Source organism: Erythrolamprus reginae, chromosome 1 (genome assembly GCF_031021105.1).
Source record: "Erythrolamprus reginae isolate rEryReg1 chromosome 1, rEryReg1.hap1, whole genome shotgun sequence".
NCBI lineage: Eukaryota > Metazoa > Chordata > Lepidosauria > Squamata > Dipsadidae > Erythrolamprus > Erythrolamprus reginae.
The window spans coordinates 8,669,385-8,694,599 of NC_091950.1; the positions used below are offsets into that span (position 1 = coordinate 8,669,385).

Here is a 25,215-nt window from a genome sequence, read left to right on the forward strand (position 1 = left end):
AGAATGACCATATTTTAGAAATGATTGCCTGGGTGACAAATGAAACAGCCTCTTTCTATTATGATAGTTCTATTTTAATAATTGGATTATTTTGAATCCTGGTTACTTGTCAATTGAATACTTGTTGTGCTAGAAATAATTTGATTTGTGATTTTTAAAATGAGGGTAAAATGAGGACCTAGATTGTTGGGGGCAATATGCTGATTCTGTAAACTGCTTAGATAGGGCTGTAAAAGCACTACGAAGCCGTATAAATCCCAGCAATCGGTCAGGTCCCACAGAGTCAGCATTTGCCAGATTCCGTCAAATAGACAACGTTGTTTGGTGAAGATTCATACTGCCCCCATGCTCCTCACCTACCATAAGTGTCTAAAAACTCATTAATGCCACCAGGCCTGGGGCCATTAGATCTTTGCCCCCCTGGCCAATGAATGTTTTGAGAGAATATGAAGTGAATGGAATGTTTGCTTTTTATGCTTTTGGGGGGAGGGAGATACTTAATTAATTAATTGGATTCAAGATTTTGTATACTGTGCATTATATGCTGTGAGCCACCCCGACAGAGAGGGGCAGCACAGAAATCCAATTAATAATAATAATAATAATAATAATAATAATAATCAAGCAAAACTTCTGTGGGACTTCCGACTTCAGACTGATCAAATTCTGAAGCATAACACACCAGACATTGTGATTGTGGAGAAAAAGAAAGTATGGATCATCGACATCGCAATCCCAGGAGACAGCAGAATTGAGGAGAAGCAGCTAGAGAAATTAGTGAAATACAAAGACCTAAAAATCGAGCTGCAACAATTCTGGCATAAGCCTGTGAAAGTGGTCCCAGTGGTACTTGGCACGCTGGGCACAGTACCAAAGGATCTCAGCGGACATTTGAAAACCATTGGAATGGACAAAATCTCCATCTGTCAATTGCAAAAGGCCGATTTACTGGGATCGGCAAACATAATTCGCTGCTACATCACGCAATCCTAGGTGCTTGGGAAGCGCCCGACTGTTGATGAAATACGAAATCCAGCATAGTGATCTCATTTGCTGTGTTGTACTGACATAATAATAATAATAATAATAATAATAATAACAACAACAACAACAACAACAACAAACAACAATAAGTCTAAATGCTATTGTTAATGTTAATGCTATTAAAAGAAATGCTGATGAGTAACTATCATTTATCTCTGATATTTGATTGGCATTGGCTTAACACTCAGAAGGCTTGTGGAGACAAAGAGTTTTAAACTGAAAAAAAATATTTTGCTCTTGGTCTTGATGATGGTGATAACATGAACATTTTTTATCTTAGTTCACCTTTTGATAAGTATAGACTACTACGCTATGTTTTTAATACGCAACTGGTCAACAAGACTTCAAGGCTTATTAAAAATTTCACACTTGGCTACAACATCCATGACAACTATTTGAACACACTGTTGACTTCAGATGCCTTGATGGATATGCTCTCTACTGGAGAAGGCAATGTCCCTAACTACGGCTGTGGAAGGAAGGACCACATTTTGGCTCTTATTGATTCAGCTATGTATGACATCTCCACCCAGATGTCAACATTAGGAGACACCTACAAAGTCCCTCAGGTTTGTATGCCTACTTATAGGTAAAGTGAATGAGTGGTGTGTCATATGTGATAGATCCATTTGGAACTGACAAACTGCTTTTCATCATGGTCCTTATACATATCATGGTTAGAAACATAGAAACATAGAAGATTGATGTCAGAAAAAGACTTCATGGTCCATCTAGTCTGCCTTTATACTTTTTCCTGTATTTTATCTTTGGATGGATATATGTTTATCCCAGGCATGTTTAAATTCAGTTACTGTGGATTTACCAACCACATCTGCTGGATGTTTGTTCCAAGAATCTGCTACTCTTTCAGTAAAATAATATTTTCTCATGTTGCTTCTGATTTCCCCCCCAATTAACCTCAGATTCTGCCCCTTTGTTCTTGTGTTCACTTTCCTATTAAAAACACTTCTCTACTGAACCTTATTTAACCCTTTAACATATTTAAATGTTTCGATCATGTCCCCCCCTTTTCCTTCTGCCCTTGATTGAGTTCATTAAGTCTTTCCTGATAAGTTTTATGCTTAAGAAGACCTTCCACCATTTTTGTAGCCTATCTTTGGATCTGTTCAATTTTATCAGTATCTTTTTGTAGGTGAGGTCTCCAGAACCCGAACACAATATTCCAAATGTGGTCTCACCAGGTATAGATATCAGACTGATGGGTCTGTAGTTGCCTGGGTCTGTTTTTTTTCTTCTTTTTTGTAGGTGGGGACTATGTCAGCTTGTTTCCAATCTTATGGTAGTTCTCCTATGTTCCATGATATTTGGAAGATAAGGAGTAGTGGTTCTGTGATTATGTCTGCCAGTTCTTTCAGGACTCTGGGATGCAGTCCACCTGGTCCTGGTGATTTGTACTCATTGAGTTTTCTCAGGTGGTCGCTTACTATGATTTTAGTTATGTTGAGTTCTGTTCCATAACAGTTTTTTGCAACTGGATGATTAGTTTCCACCCATTTCTTCTTGTTCTACCCACAGGTGCTTTGGAAAATAGTTTGACTCCCTCTTCTTTGTGGCAACCCCTGAGATATTGGAATACTGCTATCATGTCCTTCTTTTGTCCTAGTCCTTCTTTTCTTTTCGTTTAAAATATTTTTATTAGTTTTCCACTTTTAAAAAGAAAACACAAAAGTAAATACAGAAAAAATAAAATAAAATTAAAATAATATATATAAACAATTAAAGTCACTACATTTCTATCAGATTAATTATATATTAGACTATAATTTTTCTCGTATATAAAATAGTACATGCTTTTTGCCATTAACAAAATAATTTCATATATACTTCAATCATTTATTATTCAGGCTACATTTCCCCCCTCCCCCATTGTAAAATCTAGGCTTTATTTGTTACATGCTTCAAAATATTTAAGAAAATAAAAATAATAAACAAACTAACATATTAAAATGACTATAAAGCAAAACTAAACTATCTATACCTTTCTTTATTTTAACGTATATTTTATCAAGATCCTTCTGTATCTTGAGCCTATTTTCTGGAAAATTGCCTATTCCTGCCACTTTGGTGTCATCTGCAAAGTTCCCCACCTATCCCATTGTCCAAGTCTTTGATGAAGATATTGAAGAATACTGGGCCTAAAACAGAGCTTTGGGGTACTCATTTATTATTTGAATATAAATTATATAAGAAAAAGATCAGTATCTTGGACTGTTGTGATTCAGTCTGAGGCTCCTCAGGGAACGGGTGGAACTCTGCCGGCTCCATGCTCAGAGGGGGAGGACGAGGAACAGGAGGAGGAGGTGGACCAGGCAGACGGGGAAGAGGAATGTCAGGATGAGGAGGAGGGAGAACAGCCTGAGACCCCCAGGGGGGAGCTCTCCCCAGTGAGTAGCCTGGAATCATTAGATGAGAACGCACAAGCCATCATAGATATGAGGCAGAGAAGGGCAGCACAACGAAGGGGACAATTAGCCAGGTATTTCCATCCCTAATAGGCAACAGCTGGGTTTGGGTGTGGTTCTCCTCAGAAAGGTTGAAAAGGCAGGCCCGCCCTTCCTGTATTGTGGAGAGTTATCGTTTGGGAGTCCTGTGACCTTGCTTCGATCCTTGGTGTCTCTGATTCTGGCTTGTGGCCTCGAAGGCTGAAAACTTGGGGGAGGCGTGGATTTTATTATCTACAGTGGTGTGTGTGCCAGCAAGAAGCCTGTTGTATTGTCTGGCCGTCGTGACTCTTCTGTGAAGCTTCATAGCATTCCAGTTTGTAAGAACAGTTTTTGTTATCTGTGTTTGTTTTCAAAGATATAAAATGACTTTACTTTTTATCAGCGTGTCTGGATACTCTTTTTAGTTGGTGTTGGCATCTGGGGGAACCCAGACAGAACATTGGACCATTTAAATAATTTCGATCAGGTGGTTGATGGTTCTTTTATGACTAGTGGACTTCAACTCTCAGAATTCCTGAGCTACCACGATTGGCTCAGGAATTCTGGGAGTTGTAGTCCACAAGTCATTAAAAAAGGCATCATTCCCCCACCCACCCTAATTTAGAACCTTATAATAAAATAAGTATTTCCTCATTGTTCAATTTTTTTAAAAAATGCATTCAATATGGATCTTTATTTGAACAGAATATTCTACTGAATATATAGATGTGTGGGTCAGAGATGTAGGGGTGATAGAGAAATATGATTTGTTTTCTTTATTCTTATTCTTTTTAACTCATTTTCTTTTATACCATCATTATATACAGTCTTGCTAATATTATGTAGGGTTAATGTCTAATCAACAGTAATTTGTTCTAATAAGTTAATGAAGTTATATTTCTTTAAAGCTAATATTTTGGAATTGATCTGACCCTTAATATAATGCAGTATTCTTCATTGTTTTTTCAGATCAATTTTGAATTATTTTCAGAGTTGCTGCATGATAAAAGTCAATTGCCCTTTTCTCACAGTTTTTTCCCCAATAAAGGGGTTTTCTACCCAGGAATTGTTCAAGTGCTTCTCCATTTCAGATGGACCTTGGTTGGTCTCTTTGCTCCAGACACAGAAAATGGAGATAATTTCATGAAAACTCTTACTCCTTTGCTTGTCATAAATGGAATTTGTGTTGTTATATCACAACAATTCTCAACAACTCAACTTGCAGAACCCCACATTGATGCCTTCTCTAAGTGGAGACAAGTCAATGTCTACATTCATTATATAGAACTTAGTGCTGCTCTGGACAGAATTCTTCCTTTTCATTTTATACTTGGACATTTGCCAGGACCCATTGAAAGGAAAGTCTGGATCACAACACTCCTTACACCGTATCCACTAGAATACCACAAAGTTCTCAGATATGTGAATAGTGTCTGGACTATTGATTTTGAGAGAAAAAAGGAGCCAATAAAGGATGCCTATATATCTTCTTTCTTTTTGAAACCACCCTTTGGGTACCAGTCATTTTTCTGCTCTTTTTCAAAGCATGTCTTTTCTGTCAAAGGCCGGAAAAGATGCACTGAGAAATCACCACTGGAGACCCAATTGAAAAAAAATATGATGAAGGCTTTAAATTTCCACCGTTGTTACAGTGCTATTAAGGCTCTAGCCCATGCCTTGAATGCTGCATATTCCTCCATATCCAGGAGGAGAAGGAAGGAGGGCAAAGGGAGAATGGGGGCTCCAAAGCTGCAGCCATGGCAGGTATGAAGTCTTGTCAATGATCCATTAATGTTATAAGAAATAAAAAGGAGATAGAGGGGAACCGTATCTAGCTACTTGTGCTAACAGGATTAAGATTAAGATTTAAGATTTATTAGATTTGCATGCCGCCCCTCTCTGAAGACTCAGGGCAGCTCACAACAACAGCAATACAATACATAGAATACAAATCCAATAAAGTTAAAAAACGAGATTTAAAATCCATAGATATTAAAAGCAATCATACTGCACAATCACGCCATATTACAGTCAGGAAAAAAGGTGGGGGGGAGAGATAGTTATTCCCCCCCATGCCTGGTGACATAGATAGGTCTTCAGCATCTTGCAGAAGGCGGGAAGGGTAGGGGCAATTCGAATCTCTGGGGGGAGCTGGTTCCAGAGAGTCGTGGCTGCCACAGAGAAGGCTCTTCCCCTGGGTCCTGCCAAATGGCATTGTTTAGTCGACGGGACCCAGAGAAGACCAACTCTGTGGGACCTGATTGGCTGCTAGGATTTGTGCGGCGGAAGGCGGTCCCGGAGGTATTCTGGTCCGATGCCATGTAGGGCTTTATAGGACATTACCAACACTTTGAATTGTGACTGGAAACTGATCGGCAACCAGTGCAGACTGCGGAATGTTGGCGAAACATGGGCAGATATTGGAAGCCCCTCTATAGCTCTTGGGGTCGCATTCTGCACGATTTGAAGTTTCTGAACACTTTTCAAAGGAAGCCCCATGTAGACAGCATTGCAGTAGTCGAACCTCGAGGTAATGAGGGCGTGAGTGAAAGTGAGCAGTGACTCCCAGTCCAAATAGGGCCGCAACTGGTGCACCAGGCAGAACTGGGCAAACGCCCTCCTCGCTACAGCTGAAAGATGGTGCTTCTAATGTTAGCTGTGGATTAAGGAGGAGGAATACAATAAATTTGGCCAATCTAATCACTTAAACAAGAATATTTGCAAGAACAGGAAATATGACAAACAAACAAACAAATTCCTTTAGCTGATAGATAAGTTAGTGTAGATTGGACTTAATCCCTGGATAGTTCAATGGATTTGCAACTGGCTGAAGCATAAATATCAGAGGATTGTTGTTAATGGCGAGTATTCTGAGCAGACTGGCTACAAGTGGTGTGCCACAAGGGTCTGCTTTGGCTCCTATTCTTTTTACTATGTTTGAGTGTGAGTGACATAGGGGAAGGTTTGGTAGGGAAGGTTTGCCTATTTGCTGATGACTAGTGTTGGGCAAACCCAACGAAGTTCGGGTTCGGCGAGTTCAGCCGAACTTTGCAGCAAAGTTTGGGTAATTTCGCTGAACCCAATTTGCCTGGTGCAAAGTATTTGAGCTTTTCCCAAGGTGATACTTCTGGGAAGGAACGTGCATTTAGGCTCCCAGGAAACATCTGTGCCAAAAAATAATTTTTTCATGGGCAAACTGCACAGTTCTGCCATTGAGAGGATTCGAAATCAGGACACACACAAATATTTCCATAAAGATACACCTGGATATCTCAGCTTTTCAAAGGGTGACACTTCTGGGAAGGAACATGCATTTAGGCTCCCAAGAACCATCTGTGCCAAAATAATTTTATTGATGGGCACATCCAGTTATACCATTGACAAGATTCGAACACAAACTATACACAAACTTTTTCCATAAAAATATACCTGATTATATACATACATAGATGAATTTTACAGCTGTCGGAGGGGGGGTGTATTTGTATTTATTTATATTTGTATTTATTAGATTTGTATGCCGCCCTTCTCCGAAGACTCGGGGCGGCTAACAACAATAAAAAAGACAATGTGAACAAATCTAATATTAAAAATAATCTTAAAAACCCCAATTGAAAGAACCAATCATACATACAAGCATACCATGTATAAATTCTATAAGCCTAGGGGGAAGGGAAAATTTCAATTCCCCCATGCCTGACGACAGAGGTGGGTTTTAAGGAGCTTGCGAAAGGCAAGGAGGGTGGGGTCAACTCTGATATCTGGGGGGAGTTGGTTCCAGAGGGTCAGGGCCACCACAGAGAAGGGTCTTCTCCTGGGTCCCACCAAACTACATTGTTTAGTCGATGGGACATGGAGAAGGCCAACTCTGTGAGACCTAACTGGTCACTGGGATTCGTGCGGCAGAAGGCGGTCCTGGAGATATTCTGGTCCAATGCCATGAAGGGCTTTATAGGTTATAACCAACACTTTGAATTGTGACCGGAAATTGATCGGCAACCAATGCAGACTGCGGAGTGTTGGTGTAACATGGGCATACCTTGGGAAGCCCATGATTGCTCTCGCAGCTGCATTCTGCACGACCTGAGGTTTCCGAACACTTTTCAAAGGTAGCCCCATGAAGAGAGCATTACAGTAATTGAACCTCGAGGTGATGAGGGCATGAGTGACTGTGAGCAGTGAGTCCCGGTCCAGATAGGGCCGCAACTGGTGCACCAGGCGAATTTGGGCAAATGCCCCCCTCGCTACAGCTGAAAGGTGTTTCTCTAATGTGAGATGTGGATCGAGGAGGACGCCCAAGTTGCAGACCCTCTCTGAGGGAGTCTATAATCCCCCCCCCCGGGGTTATGGATGGACAGATGGAATTGTCCTTGGGAGGCAGAACCCACAGCCACTCAGTCTTATCCGGGTTGAGTTTGAGTCTGTTGACACCCATCCAGACCTCAACTGCCTCCAGGCACTGGCACATCACTTCCACTGCTTCGTTGACTGGTGGTGTTGGTGGTAGCAAATGTCCTAACCACTCACTCAGGTGGTGGCACAGCCAAGTCCCATGGCATTCACACCTGGTTCATTTTAAGGAATGTAAGTATGTCCACATTGTCTGTGGATAGGTGGATCCTTTTGTCAGTGATGACCCCTCCTGCGGAGCTGGACACATGCTCAGACAGGACACTTGCTGCAGGCCAGACCAGCACTTCCAGGGCATAGAGGGCAAGCTCTGGCCATGTTTCCAATTTACCTACACAAAAATTGAAGTTGGTGGAGGCATCACTAAGTACCATGAGACACATTGACAGGTAGTCATCCACCATGCATGTCACATTGTGCCTTCTGATATTATGGGCCATCATATCCGATGGTGGGAGATGTGTGGGACGATGGAATAGGTTTTCCCACATTGTGGCCGTGTTCACCCTCCCGTGTGAGGTGCTGCCAGTGCCCCTGCTGCATTGGCAACTGCGTCCTCCTCCTACTCTGCGTGCCACCACTGAGCCCTCCAATTGCTGTGGGAACTCTGCCATTAGTGCGTCCACGAGCGCACGCTTGTACTTTCTCATTTTGTGCTCCTGCTCGAGTGTTGGGATAAAGGAGGTGATGTTGTCCTTATAATGGGGATCCATGTAGTGGCTCATGTGAGCCAGGCTGCCCTGAGTCAAGGAAAGATTGTCAGTAACAGGTCTCTCCTCTTCCTCCTGCTCCTCCCTCCATCCATGCTCCATTGATGCCCGTGAGCTGCACTGGGGGCCACTCTGCTGCAAGTCCTCCTCCTCCTCCTCCCCCAAAACTCTATTCTGGCTGGACAGCGGAGTACCTGGCTGCTGTCAGCCCAGCCACCCACCCTGCGAGCCATGGATGCGCCTCCCTGCTGCCTGGGAAAATGGGCCTTCCTCCTCCTCCTCCTCTTCCTCTTCCTCCTCTGCTTCCTCCTGTGCCACATCCTCCTGAAGAGTTGTTTCCAGTAGGCAAAGGATGGGTTTGGTAGCACTGATGATGACATTATCAGCGATGACCATATCAGTGGCATACTGGAAGCCCTGCAGCATGGCACAAATGTCCCTCATGGAGGCCCAGTCATTGGTGTTAAAGTGCTATTGGTCTGCACTTCTACTCACCCGGGCATATGATTATCACAAAAAAAAAAGCAAAAAACAAATACATACAATATACATATGTACAGAATCAAAACATAAAAACGTTAACCTTAATATTTTTTATCAAAGTTGATATCCTCCAGCATTCTTGCTCTTCATTTCACTTTTTTTCTTCAATGTAGAAGACTGTACTTTCTTTTCCTCTTAAATTCCATCTAGTCCCCCCGCCCAGTTCTTGTTGATACAATATTAATTTGATATTTTCTACTGAATTTTAGGCACTTATGTCTATCAGAAAATCATAAATAGTTTTCTAGAATCATTGTCTTTTTAAAAAGAATACAATTTTAAAGTCAGTTTTATTCATTTTATTATCATACCATCCAGACTTCATTTAACTAGATTCCTAATCATCACAGCAGGAGCTAGTTCGTTGATACTTTGATGATAAGTTATATGATCAGCAGCTGCACTATCTGTTAAAAATATATAATCAGAAAAGCAGGGAAACCCATAACTACATAAAGAGAGCAACTCATAGGATCCACTAACTTCTCAGCTTGTGAAAAGAGTAAGTGGGGCATTTGTACCTCCAGACATGCATGGTGGCCTTGCACCGCATGTTGAGCAGCATATAAATTTGTTGATGATATAGATAGACAGAGAAAATATCTCTCTTAATGTAGCCATAAAGTACAATTAGTTAATCCAGATATATTTATAATGTATCTTGATGAATTTTTCTTTTCTTTTATGTATACTGACAGCATAGAAACATAGAAACATAGAAGACTGATGGCAGAAAAAGACCCCATGGTCCATCTAGTCTGCCCTTTTACTATTTCCTGTATTTTATCTTACAATGGATATATGTTTATCCCAGGCATGTTTAAATTCGGTTACTGTGGATTTACCAACCATGTCTGCTGGAAGTTTGTTCCAAGGATCTACTACTCTTTCAGTAAAATAATACTTTCTCATGTTGCCTTTGATCTTTCCCCCAACTAACTTCAGATTGTGTCCCCTTGTTCTTGTGTTCACTTTCCTGTTAAAAACACTTCCCTCCTGAACCCTATTTAACCCTTTAACATATTTAAATGTTTCGATCATGTCCCCCCTTTTCCTTCTGTCTTCCAGACTATACAGATTGAGTTCATTAAGTCTTTCCTGATACGTTTTATACTTCAGACCTTCCACCATTCTTGTAGCCCGTCTTTGGACCCGTTCAATTTTGTCAATATCTTTTTGTAGGTGAGGTCTCCAGAACTGAACACAGTACTCCAAATGTGGTCTCACCAGCGCTCTATATAAGGGGATCACAATCTCCCTCTTCCTGCTTGTTATACCTCTAGCTATGCAGCCAAGCATCCTACTTGCCTTTCCTACCGCCCGACCACACTGCTCACCCATTTTGAGACTGTCAGAAATCACTACCCCTAAATCCTTCTCTTCTGAAGTTTTTGCTAACACAGAACTGCCAATGCAATACTCAGATTTAGGATTCCTTTTCCCCAAGTGCATTATTTTACATTTGGAAACATTAAACTGCAGTTTCCATTGCTTTGACCATTTATCTAGTAACGCTAAATCATTTACCATATTACAGACCCCTCCAGGAATATCAACCCTATTGCACACTTTAGAGTCATCGGCAAATAGGCAAACCTTCCCTACCAAACCTTCCCCTATGTCACTCACAAACATATTAAAAAGAATAGGACCCAGAACAGACCCTTGTGGCACACCACTTGTAACCTGTCTCTGCTCAGAATACTCGCCATTAACAATAACTCTCTGATGTCTATGCTTCAGCCAGCTTGAAATCCACTGAACTATCCAGGGATTAAGTCCAATCTTCACTAATTTATCTATCAGCTCTTTATGTGGAACCGTATCAAAGGCTTTGCTGAAGTCCAGATAGGCAATATCCACGGCACCACCTTGATCCAACACCTTTGTGACATAGTCAAAGAACTCAATGAGATTAGTCTGACACGATTTGCCTTCAGTAAAGCCATGCTGATTTGGGTCCAATAAGTTATTGTTTTTTAGATGCTGATTTATCCTCTTTTTGAGTAGAGTCTCCATCATTTTAACTACAACTGATGTCAAGCTAACTGGCCTGTAGTTTCCAGCTTCTTCTCTACTGCCCTTCTTGTGGATAGGCACAACACTGGCCATTCTCCAATCCTCAGGAACATCTCCTGTTAACAGGGATTGGTTAAACAAATCAGTCAGGGGGGTAGCAATGACAGATCTGAGTTCTTTAAGAACTCTGGGATGGATGCCATCTGGACCCATTGCCTTATTTATCTTTAATCTTTCAAGTTCTTCTAAGACATTGGCTTCTAAGATCACTGGAGCTGAATCCGTACAGCTGGAAGCAATGCTATATCCCTCTATAGTATTATTTTGTAAGGTGTCCTTTGAGAAAACTGAACAGAAGTAGCTATTGAAATGGTCAGCGATCTCCTTATTCCCATCAATGCATGTATTATTCCCGGTACTAAGCTTTGTGATGCTGCAGTTTTTCTTCTTCCTATCACTAATATATCTGAAGAAGGTTTTATCCCCCTTCTTTACAGATTTTGCTATTTCTTCCTCTTTTGAGGCTTTAGCAGCATATATTATCTGTTTCGCCTCCTTCTGTCTCATTTTATACACCTCTCTATCAGCTATACTTCCAGACTCTTTATACCTCCTATAGGCAGCCTTTTTTTCATTGACTATAGCCCTTACATCATTGCTAAACCATAGCGGTTTCTTCTTCCTTTTACCTTTAGTTACTTGCTTTACATAAAGTCTTGTGGCTTTTAAGATGGCCTTTTTTAATACAGTCCACTGGGTGCTCGCTCCTGCCATTTTATCCCTCCCCTTTAATTCATTATTTAAATATTCCCCCATTGCATTAAAATTTGTTTTTCTGAAATCCAATACTTTGGTTGCAGTATAGGATTGCTCACAATCAGTTTTTACATCAAACCACAAACATAGATGGTCGCTGCAACCTAAATTTTCTCCCACCTTGACCTCTAAAACCCGATTCCCATTTGTAAAAACTAAATCTAGAATATTCTCCCCTCTAGTTGGTGTCTTAACTAGCTGTGCCATAGCTGCTCCTGTAAAGGCCTCTACTATATTCTTACTTTTGCATGTAAGAGCACTGGGGATATTCCAGGCAACATCAGGCATGTTGAAATCACCCATAACCACAATATCTCCCTTTACTGCCATTAGGGTAATCTCATCCACCATCTTGTTGTCATGTTCCTCAGATTGCCCTGGAGGCCTATAGATCACCCCAATTCTAATGACAGAACCGTCTTTATTTTGCATGCAAATCCAGAGGGTCTCCAGATCTTTACATGTATTTTGAATTAGTATTGTTTTTAGACTTTCTTTAACATAAATGGCTACTCCACCTCCCCTTCTCTCTATTCTATCCTTCCTATACAGTGTATATCCTGGTATGGATATTTCCCATTCATTGGAATCCTTAAACCATGTCTCATTTATGGCAACCAGATCCAAATTATCTCTAGATATTATGGCCATTAACTCACAGAGCTTGTTGCTCAAGCTTCGAGCATTCGTGCACATTACCCGAAGAACATTATTTTCATTATTAGTTTGCCCCTTATCATCAACAACTACATCTATTTTATTTTCAGCTCCCTTTTCATAAGCTTCCAGAAACTGATGTATCCTCATTGGTCGGGGACAGAAATCCTCCACATCTGGTACATCTCTGTCCCCTTTACCTAGTTTAAATGCCTGTCCAAAAAAGCTCTGAATTCCTCACCGAGCACCTGCGTACCTCTGTATGATGGATGCAAACCATCCCTCTTAAACAACTCCCTATTAGACCATCTACTGACATCATGACTTACATAACCAAAACCTTCAGCTTTACACCACTGCCTTAACCACACATTAAACTCTCTGATACAACTTGTTTTACCCTCCTGGCCACAAACCGGTAACACCTCTGAGAAAGTCACTGAATCAGTTATTTTACCCAGCTCCACACTTAGACTTTGAAAATCTCTTTTTACTACAGCATGTGCACCAAGATGGATTCATGTGTGTCCAATCAAATTTGGCTAATAAATATATTATATTATATTCCATTCTATTCTATTCTAGCCTATTTATTCTTATGTGGTCTATCTGGAAAAAGATTAGCCTGGTAATTTTCTTGACAAATCCATGCTTAATGACAACTACCTGTGCTTGTCAAGGAATTTATGAGTATTCTTTTTCTTTTTACCATTTATTTATGATCCACTTTAGAAGGTTTCTTATAATTGACATTTTTTGTCAATCATATTATTTTCAAAATATATATTGCCGAGATATGACTGGCAAATTTTGCTGAATTTTTGTTTTTCATTTTTGAAAATAGTGGTTAAACCTGTTCCACCAACTAAGGATATTTGCAGGTTAGATCTCTGCAAAAGAAAGAGATAAATGAGAGCAAAGGGCTAATTTACCAAGTGAATTGCTTTTGAAATACCTGGATGTTCCCCTTCTAGTTCCATCCTTCTTTGGAGAAGAATGAGTTTTCCAATCTTTCTGAATACAAATTGTACTTGGACCAAAATGGAAACTTAATGGCTGACCTGAGTATCTTTACCTGGGTGTATCCCCCCGAGAAGTACCATATGAAAAACAAACTGCTGACTATTGAAAAGCAGAATCTTATTATCAACCAAGATCATCTGTCATGGCTAAAGCTGCATAACACGGTAGGAGAAATATTAGTGTCTTTTCTCTATTTCCAAATGATTCTGACCCATTTCATCAGGCTAAGCCTATGAACCAGGGCTCAGTGTTGAGATGGAGAAGCTGCATAAAAATGGTAAGAGAGAGCCAATCCCTCAATTGCTAAGGATTGTGATCCATTTCTTCTTTGTCTTCAAATAACAAATAAGAAGGCAAATTTGTTCAAGAGTGCCTCAATAAGGTTTGGACTGAATTTGATGAAGTTGAATCAAGGCTAGAAGGAGGTCCTTTTGTTCACTTGGAAACAAGCTTTGGAACTAGGATTTATTCTATCTATCTGTCTGTCTGTTCATATAAATTTCTGTCTGTCTCTCTGTCTGTCTGTCTGTCTGTCTGTCTGTCTGTCTGTCTGTCTGTCAAAATGTGTACTAGATAATAGGCATGGTGTAAACATAAACAAAAGCAAATAGGTATAGGTAAGTTTGGACAATAGAACTATATGACAGGGATGGTAGGTACGATGATGCGCTTATGCATGCCCCTTACAGACCTCTTAGAAATGGGATGAGGTCGAATGTAGACAGTCTAGACAGTCCGAGTCTTCGGAGAGGGGCGGCATACAAATCCAAATAATAAATAAATAAATATAAATAAATAAATAAATAAATAAATAAATAAATAAATAAAGATTTTTGGGGAAGAAACCACAGTGTCAGGTAAAGCATTTCACGCATTGATCACTCTGTTGCTGAAGTTATATTTTCGGCAGTCAAGTTTCGAGCAGTTTACATTGAGTTTGAATCTATTTTGTGCATGTGTGTTTTTGCGGTTGAAGCTGAAGTATCGTTGACCGATAGGACATTGTGTTTATATTACTGAGTATGACAAAGTCAAAGGACATTGTGGTGGATGATTTCATGAACTACATTTAGTGGGTTTTTTTTATTATAATACAAACAAAACAAGACATATAGACACACATATATATACAAGAGTACAAATTAATATACGTGTTATCAAATAGTAATCTTCTTTGCTATACTGTCCTCTGATTATTCTCAAAAGATACATTTCCAGTTTCATTTCCAATTGATAATTTAATATTTCTTTCAACCAATTTTGAATCCTAGACCAAAATCTTTCTGCTTCTGGACATAACCACCAAATGTGATAGTACGTACCTATGGCAGATTTGCATTTCCAGCACGTATTACTTATGTTTGGATGGATTTTGGCTAGACGTGCTGGAGCATATTGCCACTGATAAAACATCATAAAACATCATGAACTACATTTAGATCAGATCAAAAGCGACATAGCTCTAGATTTTCTAAGCCCAAAATTTCAAGTCTGGTGGAATAAGGTACTGTATTCTGTTGCAAGCAGAGGAGTGGAGGACTCTTCTTGTGAAATATTTCTGCACCCTCTCAATTGGATTAATGTTTAATATGAAATGTGCATTCAGACAGGTGGGTTGTTTTCAAGGATTGGTCTGGCAAATGTTCTGTATGCTCTGGTTAGCAGTTTAATATTGCCAGAGAAGAAGCTATGCAAGATTAGTTTAACAACTCTTAGTGCCTTTTTGGCAATGTTGTTACAATGGGCTCTGGCACTTAGGTCATTAGATCTAAGTACTCCAAAGTCCTTAACAGAGTGAGGGTCATCTACAAGGTTATTTTAAGTTTTGATTCTTTTTACTAATATGTAAGTCAGAGTATTTATTGGATGAGATTTTAAGTTGCCAGTTTTCAGACCATTGTGATACATGGTCTAGGTTTTTTTTGAAGGTAGAAGTATTGTTGGTGATATTGAATAGTTTAGCATTATCAACAAAGGTCAATAACAGTGGTGAATTGTTGCCGATTTTGACCAGTTCATTCAAACTGGTGGCAGAAATTTGCCCTGGTTCGCCAAACTGGCAATGATGGCTTGCTGGCCATGCTCTTCAACTGGTCCTCTGGTTACTGCTCCTAGAAAGGAGCTGGCAAAGAACCATCTACATATGCACAAAGGCTTCTGTGCATGCACAGAGTTAATTTCCCCAGCATGAAACACACTTCCAGCATGATGCGAACCGGTAGGGAAGGTAAGTCAGATTTATCACTGGCCAAGAAGTTTCTAAGATACCCAGAGCTGGCCAGAGTTATCTGAACACTTTTCAAAGGTAGCCCCATGTAGAGAGCATTGCAGTAGTCGGACCTCAAGGTGATAAGGGCATGAGCGACCGTGAGCAATGACTCCCTGTCCAAATAGGACCACAACTGGTGCACCAGGAGATCCTGGGCAAACGCCCCCCTTGGCACAGCCAAAAGATGGTGTTCTAAGGTCAGCTGTGGATCAAGGAGGATGCCCAAGTTGGGGACCCTCTCTGAGGGGTCAACAATTCCCCCAGGGTGATGGACAGACAGATGGATGTGTCCTTGGGAGGCAGTACCCACAGCCACTCCATCTTGTCTGGATTAATTATTATTATTATTATTATTATTATTATTATTATTATTATTATTATTTATTAGATTTGTATGCCGCCCCTCTCCTCAGGGTTGGAATGGCCCACAACAATAATAAAACAATGTACAATGTGACAAATCTAATGTCTAAAAGAAAACACATTAAAAACCCAACCTTTAAAAACCATGCAACACAAGCATATCATACATAAAACTACATAAGTCAGCACTTGAGATTTTCAAGAGGAGATTGGACAGACATTTATCTGAAATGGAGTAGGGACTCCTGCTTGAGTGGGGGGTTGGATGAGATGACCTACAAGGTCCCTTCCAACTCTTAGAATAAATAAATAAAAATAGATCTAATTATAGGGAAATTGTCTTGGATATCTGGCTAGGCCTAAGAAGTTCCACATATAGAAAATTAGATAGTAGCTGGAAGAGATCTTAGAGATGAAACTCAATCTGAAACCCAAATTATTTTTCTTGGGAATAACCATTGACAAATACAAGAAAAATAAAGTATATTTAATATTACATATTTTAACCATGGCAAGGATAGCATATGCCCAGAAATGGAAAAATAAAGATGCGCCTACAGAAGAAGAAATCTTATTTAAAATTTTAACATGCACAGAGATGGACAGACTAGTGTTAGAGTTAAAAGACAATTTAGCTTTTCTACCCATTCAACGCTAAATGCCACTGGGAACTAAACTAATTTCAATAAACATAAATGGTCTCAACAACAATCAGAAACGAAAAAAGGTTTTCTCCAAACTCCTGAAACAGAAAGCACAGATAATATGTCTACAAGAAGTACATATCAAACTTGCACACAAAAAATATTTAGAATACACCAAATTGGGAGAGCTATACACTTCTCTAGATGAAAAAGAAAAGAAAAGAGGGGTAGCCACATATGTGAAAAAAGAATTAAACCCAAGAGAGATAAAAATTGACCCAAAAGGAAGAGCCTTCGGAGAGGGGCGGCATACAAATCTAAATAATAAATAAATTAATTAATTAATAACTAATAAATAAATATTATAGTAGAAGTAGAAATCAAAGAGAGAAAATGTTATTAGTAAATATATATGCACCAAATCATGAATTGAAACAATTTTATAAAAAAATACATGAAATATTATTACAATTTAACCAAGCAAATATATGTATAATAGGAGACTATAACGGAATAGTGAACCAAAAACTGGACTACAAAATAGAAACCAAGAGTAAAATAAAAAGAGCCACACTACCAACCACATTTGAGAAAATGACGGATGAACTAGATCTGGTAGATATGTGGAGATTAATACATCCAAATGAAAAACAATTTACATTCTACTCTGCCCCACACAACTCTTTCTCTAGGATAGATATGGTATGGCTAAGTAAGAATATGCACAAAAAAATAAAATCTGTTGACATAGAACCAAATACGTGGGCTGACCATAACCCAATAACAATCACTTGGCAGGGGGAAAAGAAAGAATTTAGAAGATGGTCATTAAATACAAACCTACTTCGAGATGAAAAATATACAGAAATGCTAAACAAAAAAATAAAATTATTTCTAGAGGAAAATAAGAAACAACCCACCTCAACTCAAATACTATGGGACACATTGAAAGCATATACTAGGGGAGTTACTATATCATATACAGCTAAAAAACAAAAAGAAGAGAAGGCAGAATAAAATCACTACATAAATAAAATAGCCAACCTGGAAAAAACTCTTCAACAAAACCCAACTAACAAACAGACACAAATATCACTAAGGGAAGCTAAATCCAAAATAAATATATTAGAACAGCAAGAATTTATTAGAAACTTAAAACAAACGAAACAAAAATACTTTGAAAAAGCTAACAAACCAGGTAGATGGCTTGCACAGAAAATCAAAAAAATGAGAAGCGAAAAATTAATTTATCAATTAGAGGATAAAGATGGGACAATACAACACATGGAACAACAGAAAAAGGAAATAATACAAAATTATTACAACAACCTATATAAAGAAGAACCAATCGAAATGGTAAAAATTACTAAATACATACAAGAAAATAATACCATACAAATTGAAGAACTCGATAAACAAATTTTAAATGAAAAAATTACTTTACAAGAAATTCAATTAGCATTAAAAAAACAAAAAAACAATAAAACCCCAGGGCCGGATGGACTCCCGGGGGAATTCTATAAAGGAAATAAAGATCTATTTGAACCCATATTACTGGAGACATACAATGAAATATTAGAACAAGCCAAAATTCCAGAATCCTGGAGAGAATCATACATAACGATGATACCAAAGGAGGGGTTAGACAAACAGAAAATAAAAAACTACAGACCAATTTCTCTGCTCAACGCGGATTATAAGATCTTTATGGTAATCTTAGCAGACAGAATAAAAGAAATATTAAATAAAATCATCAACACAGACCAAAATGGTTTTCTACCCTCCAGACAAATTTTCAACTGCACCAGGACAGTTGAAAGACGTCTTAGAATATGGTGAAGCCCATCCAGGAAAACAAATAGCTCTTGTCTTCCTGGATGCCCAGAAGGCATTTGATAATGTTAATTGGCAATACTTAAATAAGTTAATTAGAGAATTAAAATTAGGTAACAAATTTGAAAACATTATCAAAAATATATATACCACCCAAAAGGCCAGAGCAATAATAAACGGAGACACTACAAAACCAATTTTGATAGAAAAAGGAGTCCGCCAAGGCTGATTATTTATACTGACACAGGAACTACTACTAAATAAAATAAGAAATACTAAAACTATACAAGGAATTAAAATTAAAAAAGAAGAATATAAATTACAAGCATATGCGGACGACATGGTGTTCTTTTTAGAAGAACCAACCAGCTCTGGCCCAGAGCTAATCAAAGAAATTGAAAATTTTGGGGAATTTGCAGGTCTAAAAATAAATAAACAGAAAACAATGTTAATGACAAAAAACATGAGTATACGACAAATTAAGAAATTAGAAGAAACTACTAAACTACAAACTACAAAAAAAATGAAGTACTTAGGATTAATATTAACAAACAAAACAATTACACTTAAAAAAGACAATTATGACAAATTATTGCAAGATACCAAAAAATTTTTAGAGAAATGGAAAGACCTACAAATATCAATGTTAGGCAGAATATCTGTAATAAAAATGGATATTCTTCCCAAATTTTTATATCTCTTTCAGACAGCTCCAATTAACTTGGAACCAAACTTTTTTAAAGAAATCAATAAAATCATCTCCAAATTCATCTGGCAAAACAAAAGGCCAAGAATAAAATATGTGTATCTCCAAGATAATAGAAGTAGAGGAGGCCTGGGGCTCCCAGATCTAAAGTTATACTACAAAGCGGCAATCCTAATTTGGATAAAAGAGTGGATTAACTTAAAAAATAAGAGAATACTTGTATTAGAAGGCCATGACTTACAAACAGGCTGGCATGCGCATTTATGGAAAGATAAATTGCAAAAACAAACTATATTTGACAGGCACTTGATCCGTAAATCACTACTAAAAACCTGGTACGAAATTAAAAATAAACACTACGACAAAATTCCAAGATGGCTTTCCACTATGGAAGCCATCATCTACCCAAATTTGATTGACATAGCCAAAACCATCCAGTACAGAGACATATTACACCCAAACGGGGAACTCAAATCTAGACAAGAACTGGAAAGATTAAATCATAAAATGGATTGGTGGACATACACCCAAATAGAATCCAGATTTTAAAAAGACAATCAAACACCCGGTATTCAAAAATCTATGAACCCATTAGATAAGATTCTGATAGGAAATGAAAACAAACAAATAAGCAGAATATACCAAATACTTTTAGAACAGGAAAGAATAAAAGATACGACCAAAACACCAATGATAGCGTGGGAAAAAAATCTGCAACACGCGATCCATATTGCTGACTGGGAAAGAACATGGACCACAATATCCAAAATAACCCTTTCGGCAGCATATAAGGAAAACTATTACAAATTATTCCACAGATGGTACCTCCCACCGGCGAGATTAGCAAAGATCCACCCAACATTATCAGACTCGTGTTGGAAGTGTAAAAAGGAAAGAGGTACGTTTTTCCATATGTGGTGGTCCTGCCCCATGATACAAAAAATTTGGACAATAACTCATACTTGGCTCACAGAGATTACGAAAGAGGAAATAGAACTCACACCGGAAGCTATGCTTTTAGGAGTTTGGAGAAAACATTATTCAAAAGAAACAATGCTCCTCACAACACATATAAACACCGCCACGAGAATTGCAATAGCACAGCTCTGGAAAAGTGATCAGATACCAACAGAAGATTTAATTATAGATAAGATATATGCATGTGTAGAGATGGACGAATTCACGAACTCAATTAAGGGAAATAAATTAATACAGTGATCCCTCGATTAGCACGGTCTCGATTAGTGCGAAACGCTACAACACGGTTTTTCAAAAAATATTAATTAAAAAATACTCCACGGTTTTTTTGCTATACCACGGTTTTTCCCACCCGATGACGTCATACGTCATCACCAAGAGTCACTTCTCTGTCTCTTTCTCTTTCTTTCCTGTCATTCTCTGCTTCAATCATTTTCTCATTTCTCTTTTTTTCTCCCCTTTTTTCTATCATTTCTCTCTCTCTTTCTTCCTCTCTCACACTCTCTTCCTCCCTCTCTCATCTCTTTCTTTCCTTCTCTCTCTTTCCTTCTCTCTCCCCCCCTCCACTTGCCCACGAGAAGAAAAAAAGGAACCTCTGCCGGGCAGCTCCCCTTGTGCCCCCGCTTTGTGCCTGCCTCTTGTCCCTCTCTTTTGGGGATTTTTTTTTCTTTTCTGTCTGAGTGCGTCTGTGTGAGCGCGAGAGAGGGAGTGCGTGTATGTGTGTGTGTGTCTGTTGCAGCTTGGGCTGGTCGGCCTCGGAGGCGGGAGAAGGCGAAGAGGTAGCAAGCGGGGAACCCGGCGGGGTGGATGGCGGCGGCGTGTGTGTGTGTGGTGGCCGCCTTCAGCTTGGGGTCGCCGCCGGCGTGCTCGAAGGACGCGCCGCCGCCCGCCTTGGAGCCCTCGAAAGCCTCGTCGTCTTCTGTGCTCTGCTCGCCGCTGCTCTCCAAGCGGGGCGCAGCGGCTGGGAGCGCGCGCCTTTTCTCCCCTGCGTGGATCCTGGCTAGCCGTCGCGCCTCTCTTGAAGATGGGGAGCCTGGCGACGCGCTGTTTTCCCCCACCGAGGACAATCGGGGTAAACTCTTTTGGTTGGGAACCAACCGGCCCGGTGCTCTTTTGGCTCTCTTGGGGTTTCCCCTTTGCCTGGGCAGCAGGAAGACCCAGGGAAGGTTCCTTTGGCCGCCCAACAGCTGATCTGCTCCGCAGCGCGGCAGCAGCGAGGAGCCGAAGATGGGGTTTCCCCTTTGCCTGGGCAACGGGGAAACTCCATCTTCGGCTCCTCGCTGCTTCCGAGCTGCGGAGCAGATCAGCTGTTGGGCGGCCAAAGGAACCTTCCCTGTGTCTTCCCCGCTGCCCACACGCAAACTCCACCATCTGCGCATGTGCGGCCATGGGAAAAAAAGGGTGCGCATGCGCAGATGGTGTTTTTACTTCCGCACCACTATAACACGGAAAATCGATTAGTGCGGGAGGTCTTGGAATGTAACCCCCGCGCTAATCGAGGGATCACTGTAGAATCAAAAAGAACATGGCAAAAATGGCATGAATGGTTCAAAAGAGAACATAAAAGCAACATAATATGAAACAACAGTACAATTGAAACGACCTACAGTTACCGTGTATAATTAATGAACGTAATAGATTTTAGAATTTAAAAATATGAAATGCAATGTATATAATGAAATGAAACCGGTCAAAACTTACTGTCAGAATGTTAACTGAGAATATGTATAATCTGTAATTCAAAATAATATGTGATGGGAATGATATAAGAAAAATTAATAAAGAGATTTTCAAAAAAATAAAAAAATAAAAAAATAAAAGACAATTTAGATACCGATTACTTTGAGAACCAAGATTAAAGGCTAGAAAGTATGAAAGAGAGATTCTAAATCAATTGAAATTTAAACAGATATTGGAAAATTAATAGAGGGGGAAAAATGGAATAACCAATGTGAATACTGAATGGAGCATCCTGTACATTTTCTTTTCTTTTTGTTATCCATCTGTATTGTGTTACATTGTGATGCATATCTTACGTTTTTAAAATGTTTTATAAATAAAAAACTTTTTAATAAAAAAAGAAGTTCCCACACATAGCTCCTACATTCTGCAGCAAAATATTCCTGACTTAACACTTTCTGAGGGACATGTTCACATGACTTTACCTCATCATCCAAGGGCATGGGGTGAGGTATCATCAGTATGCAGATGATACCCAGCTCGACATCTCCACCCCTTGTCCAGTCAGCGAAGTGGTGGAAGTGTTGTGCCGGTGCCTGGAGGCTGTTGGGGTCTGGATGGGTGTCAACAGATTCAAGCTCAACCCTGATAAGACGGAGTGGCTGTGAGTTTTGCCTCCCAGGGACAATTCTATCTGTCCGTCCATCACCCTGGGGGGAGAGTTATTGACCCCCTCAGAGAGGGTCCGCAACTTGGGCGTCCTCCTCGATCCACAGTTCACATTAGAGAAACATCTTTCAGCTGTGGCGAGGGGGGCGTTTGCCCAGGTTAGCCTGGTGCACCAGTTGCGGCCCTATTTGGACCGGGAGTCACTGTTCACAGTCACTCATGCCCTCATCACCTCGAGGTTCGACTACTGTAATGCTCTCTACATAGGGCTACCTTTGAAAAGTGTTGGGAAACTTCAGATCGTGCAGAATGCAGCTGCGAGAGCAGTCATGGTCTTTCCCAAACATGCCCATGTTACACCAACACTCCGCAGTCTGCATTGGTTGCCGATCAGTTTCCGGTCACAATTCAAAGTGTTGGTTATGACCTATAAAGCCCTTCATGGCACCGGACCAGATTATCTCAGGGACCACCTTCTGCTGCAGAGATTAGAATTGCCCCCACCCTCCTTGCCTTTCGTAAGCTTCTTAAAACCCACCTCTGCCGTCAGGCATGGGGGAACTGAGATATTCTTTCCCCCTAGGCCTTACTATTTGTGCATGGTATGTTTGTATGTATGTTTAGTTTTATAGTAAGGTTTTTTTTAGTTGTTTAGTATTGGATTGTTACATGCTGTTTTTTGTCACTGTTGTTAGCCGCCTTGAGTCTGCGAAGAGGGGCGGCATACAAATCCAATAAATAAATAAAATAAATAAATAAATCTCATTATAGTTCTAGAGTGGTCACTTTTATTTGAAGAGTATATCAGGATGTCAGGATGGTTAGTGCTAACATATATTCTTTGGGATCCCTTATTTTTCTGCTTAGTCTCTGCCTCAGTCCAAATGTGTGGAAAAATGCCATCCTGGATTTTTCAAACAGAAGCGAGAAGGAGAGCCATTTTGCTGCTACGACTGTGTTCCTTGTTCGGAGGGGACCATCTCCATCCATGAAGGTGGGTGACACCCAAAAAAAAGGGAAGGCCTTGAGGAAGTGGATTCATCCAAGGCAATGTTCATAAAAGTGTAAGTTAAAGGACAGAATGAATCTCAATGGATTCTTTGTTTATTTTCAAATTTCTTTTCCAGCAAATCCTGACGTCACACTAATCCTTCTTTTTCCAGGCTCCTCTCTCTTCTCCTGCACTTTTTCCGCTTTCAGCACAGACACCATCAATTGTGCTTTTTGTCTGCTCTTGGCTTCCTCCCTGTTTACATTAGATTAGATTAAATTTATTGGATTTATATGCCGCCCCTCTCCACAGACTCGAGGCGGCTAACAACAATGGCAAAAACAGTACATAATAACAAATCTAATATTTAGCAATCTAAATTACAGTTTTAGGTTAAAAAGTTCATAAAATCAACCCCAATATATATAAAAAACAAGAACACAATCAATCATACACCAAAACAACATAGGCAAGGGGGAGATGTTTCAATTCCCCAATGCCTGACGGCAGAGGTGGGTTTTAAGAAGTTTCTGAAAGGCAAGGAGGGTGGGGGCAATCCTAATCTCTGGGGGCAGCTGGTTCCAGAGGATTGGAGCCACCACAGAGAAGGCTCTTCCCCTGGGTCCCGCCAGACAACATTGTTTAGTCGACGGGACCCGGAGAAGGCCAACTCTGTGGGACCTAACCGGTCGCTGGGATTCGTGTGGCAGAAGGCGGCCCCGGAGATACATAAACCTTTTGAGCAGCCTTTAGTAATTTAGAGATATTTGCGCTGGCCCAGTCTTCCAATTTCTGAATTTTCTTTTGAATGTCTGGCCATGAATTAGTCATAAACTGCATCTTAAGCACTGATTCATATTCAGTGGTTCCGGGAGACAAGCCAGAATATTTATTCAAACTATCTTTAATCCTATTAAGAAAATCATGTGGGGTCTCAACTCTATGCTTTCCTAACTCAAAACCTTTTTTTCAAATTAGTTCCCTGAGGCACAGCTGTTCTCACCCCCTCTATTTTATTTATTTATTTATTAGATTTGTATGCCGCCCCTCTCCGTAGACTATTTTGATTTTCTTCAAATCCTCCAATGGCCCTCTGCCAGCCTGCATGTTTACATCCCACTCAGGGTCTTCCAATGAACATTTTACATCTGCAGCCAATGGATTTACCACCCCAGTCTGAGTTTTTGGTCCAGTATTGCATAGCGGCAGCACGAATTTGAATCCTCTCTTCTGCAGTAAAAAATAACTCAAAATGTACTGGAGCTCTGCAAACGTATAAACATTTGGCCCCAAAAACAAAATCAAAGAGTCTGTTGTTCCAATAGGATGACTATTCAAATTAGGCATTACTAATGTATGGTTACATAAATCAAAGGAGGGCAAGGGAACATTGACAAAGATCGTAATTGCATCATC

At 39.8% G+C, this 25,215-nt stretch overlaps 1 protein-coding gene across 1 annotated transcript in view; it reads left to right on the forward strand.

Moving 5' to 3' along the window:
* LOC139157654 (vomeronasal type-2 receptor 26-like) overlaps nt 1–25,215 on the forward strand; it is a 44,842-nt gene that overhangs the window by 10,589 nt on the left and 9,038 nt on the right. Inside the window, exons 7-10 of the mRNA XM_070734692.1 lie at nt 1,325–1,613; nt 4,458–5,252; nt 13,618–13,830; nt 23,676–23,802. Coding sequence (XP_070590793.1) covers nt 1,325–1,613; nt 4,458–5,252; nt 13,618–13,830; nt 23,676–23,802 — 1,424 coding nt within the window. The remainder of the gene's footprint in view (nt 1–1,324; nt 1,614–4,457; nt 5,253–13,617; nt 13,831–23,675; nt 23,803–25,215) is intronic.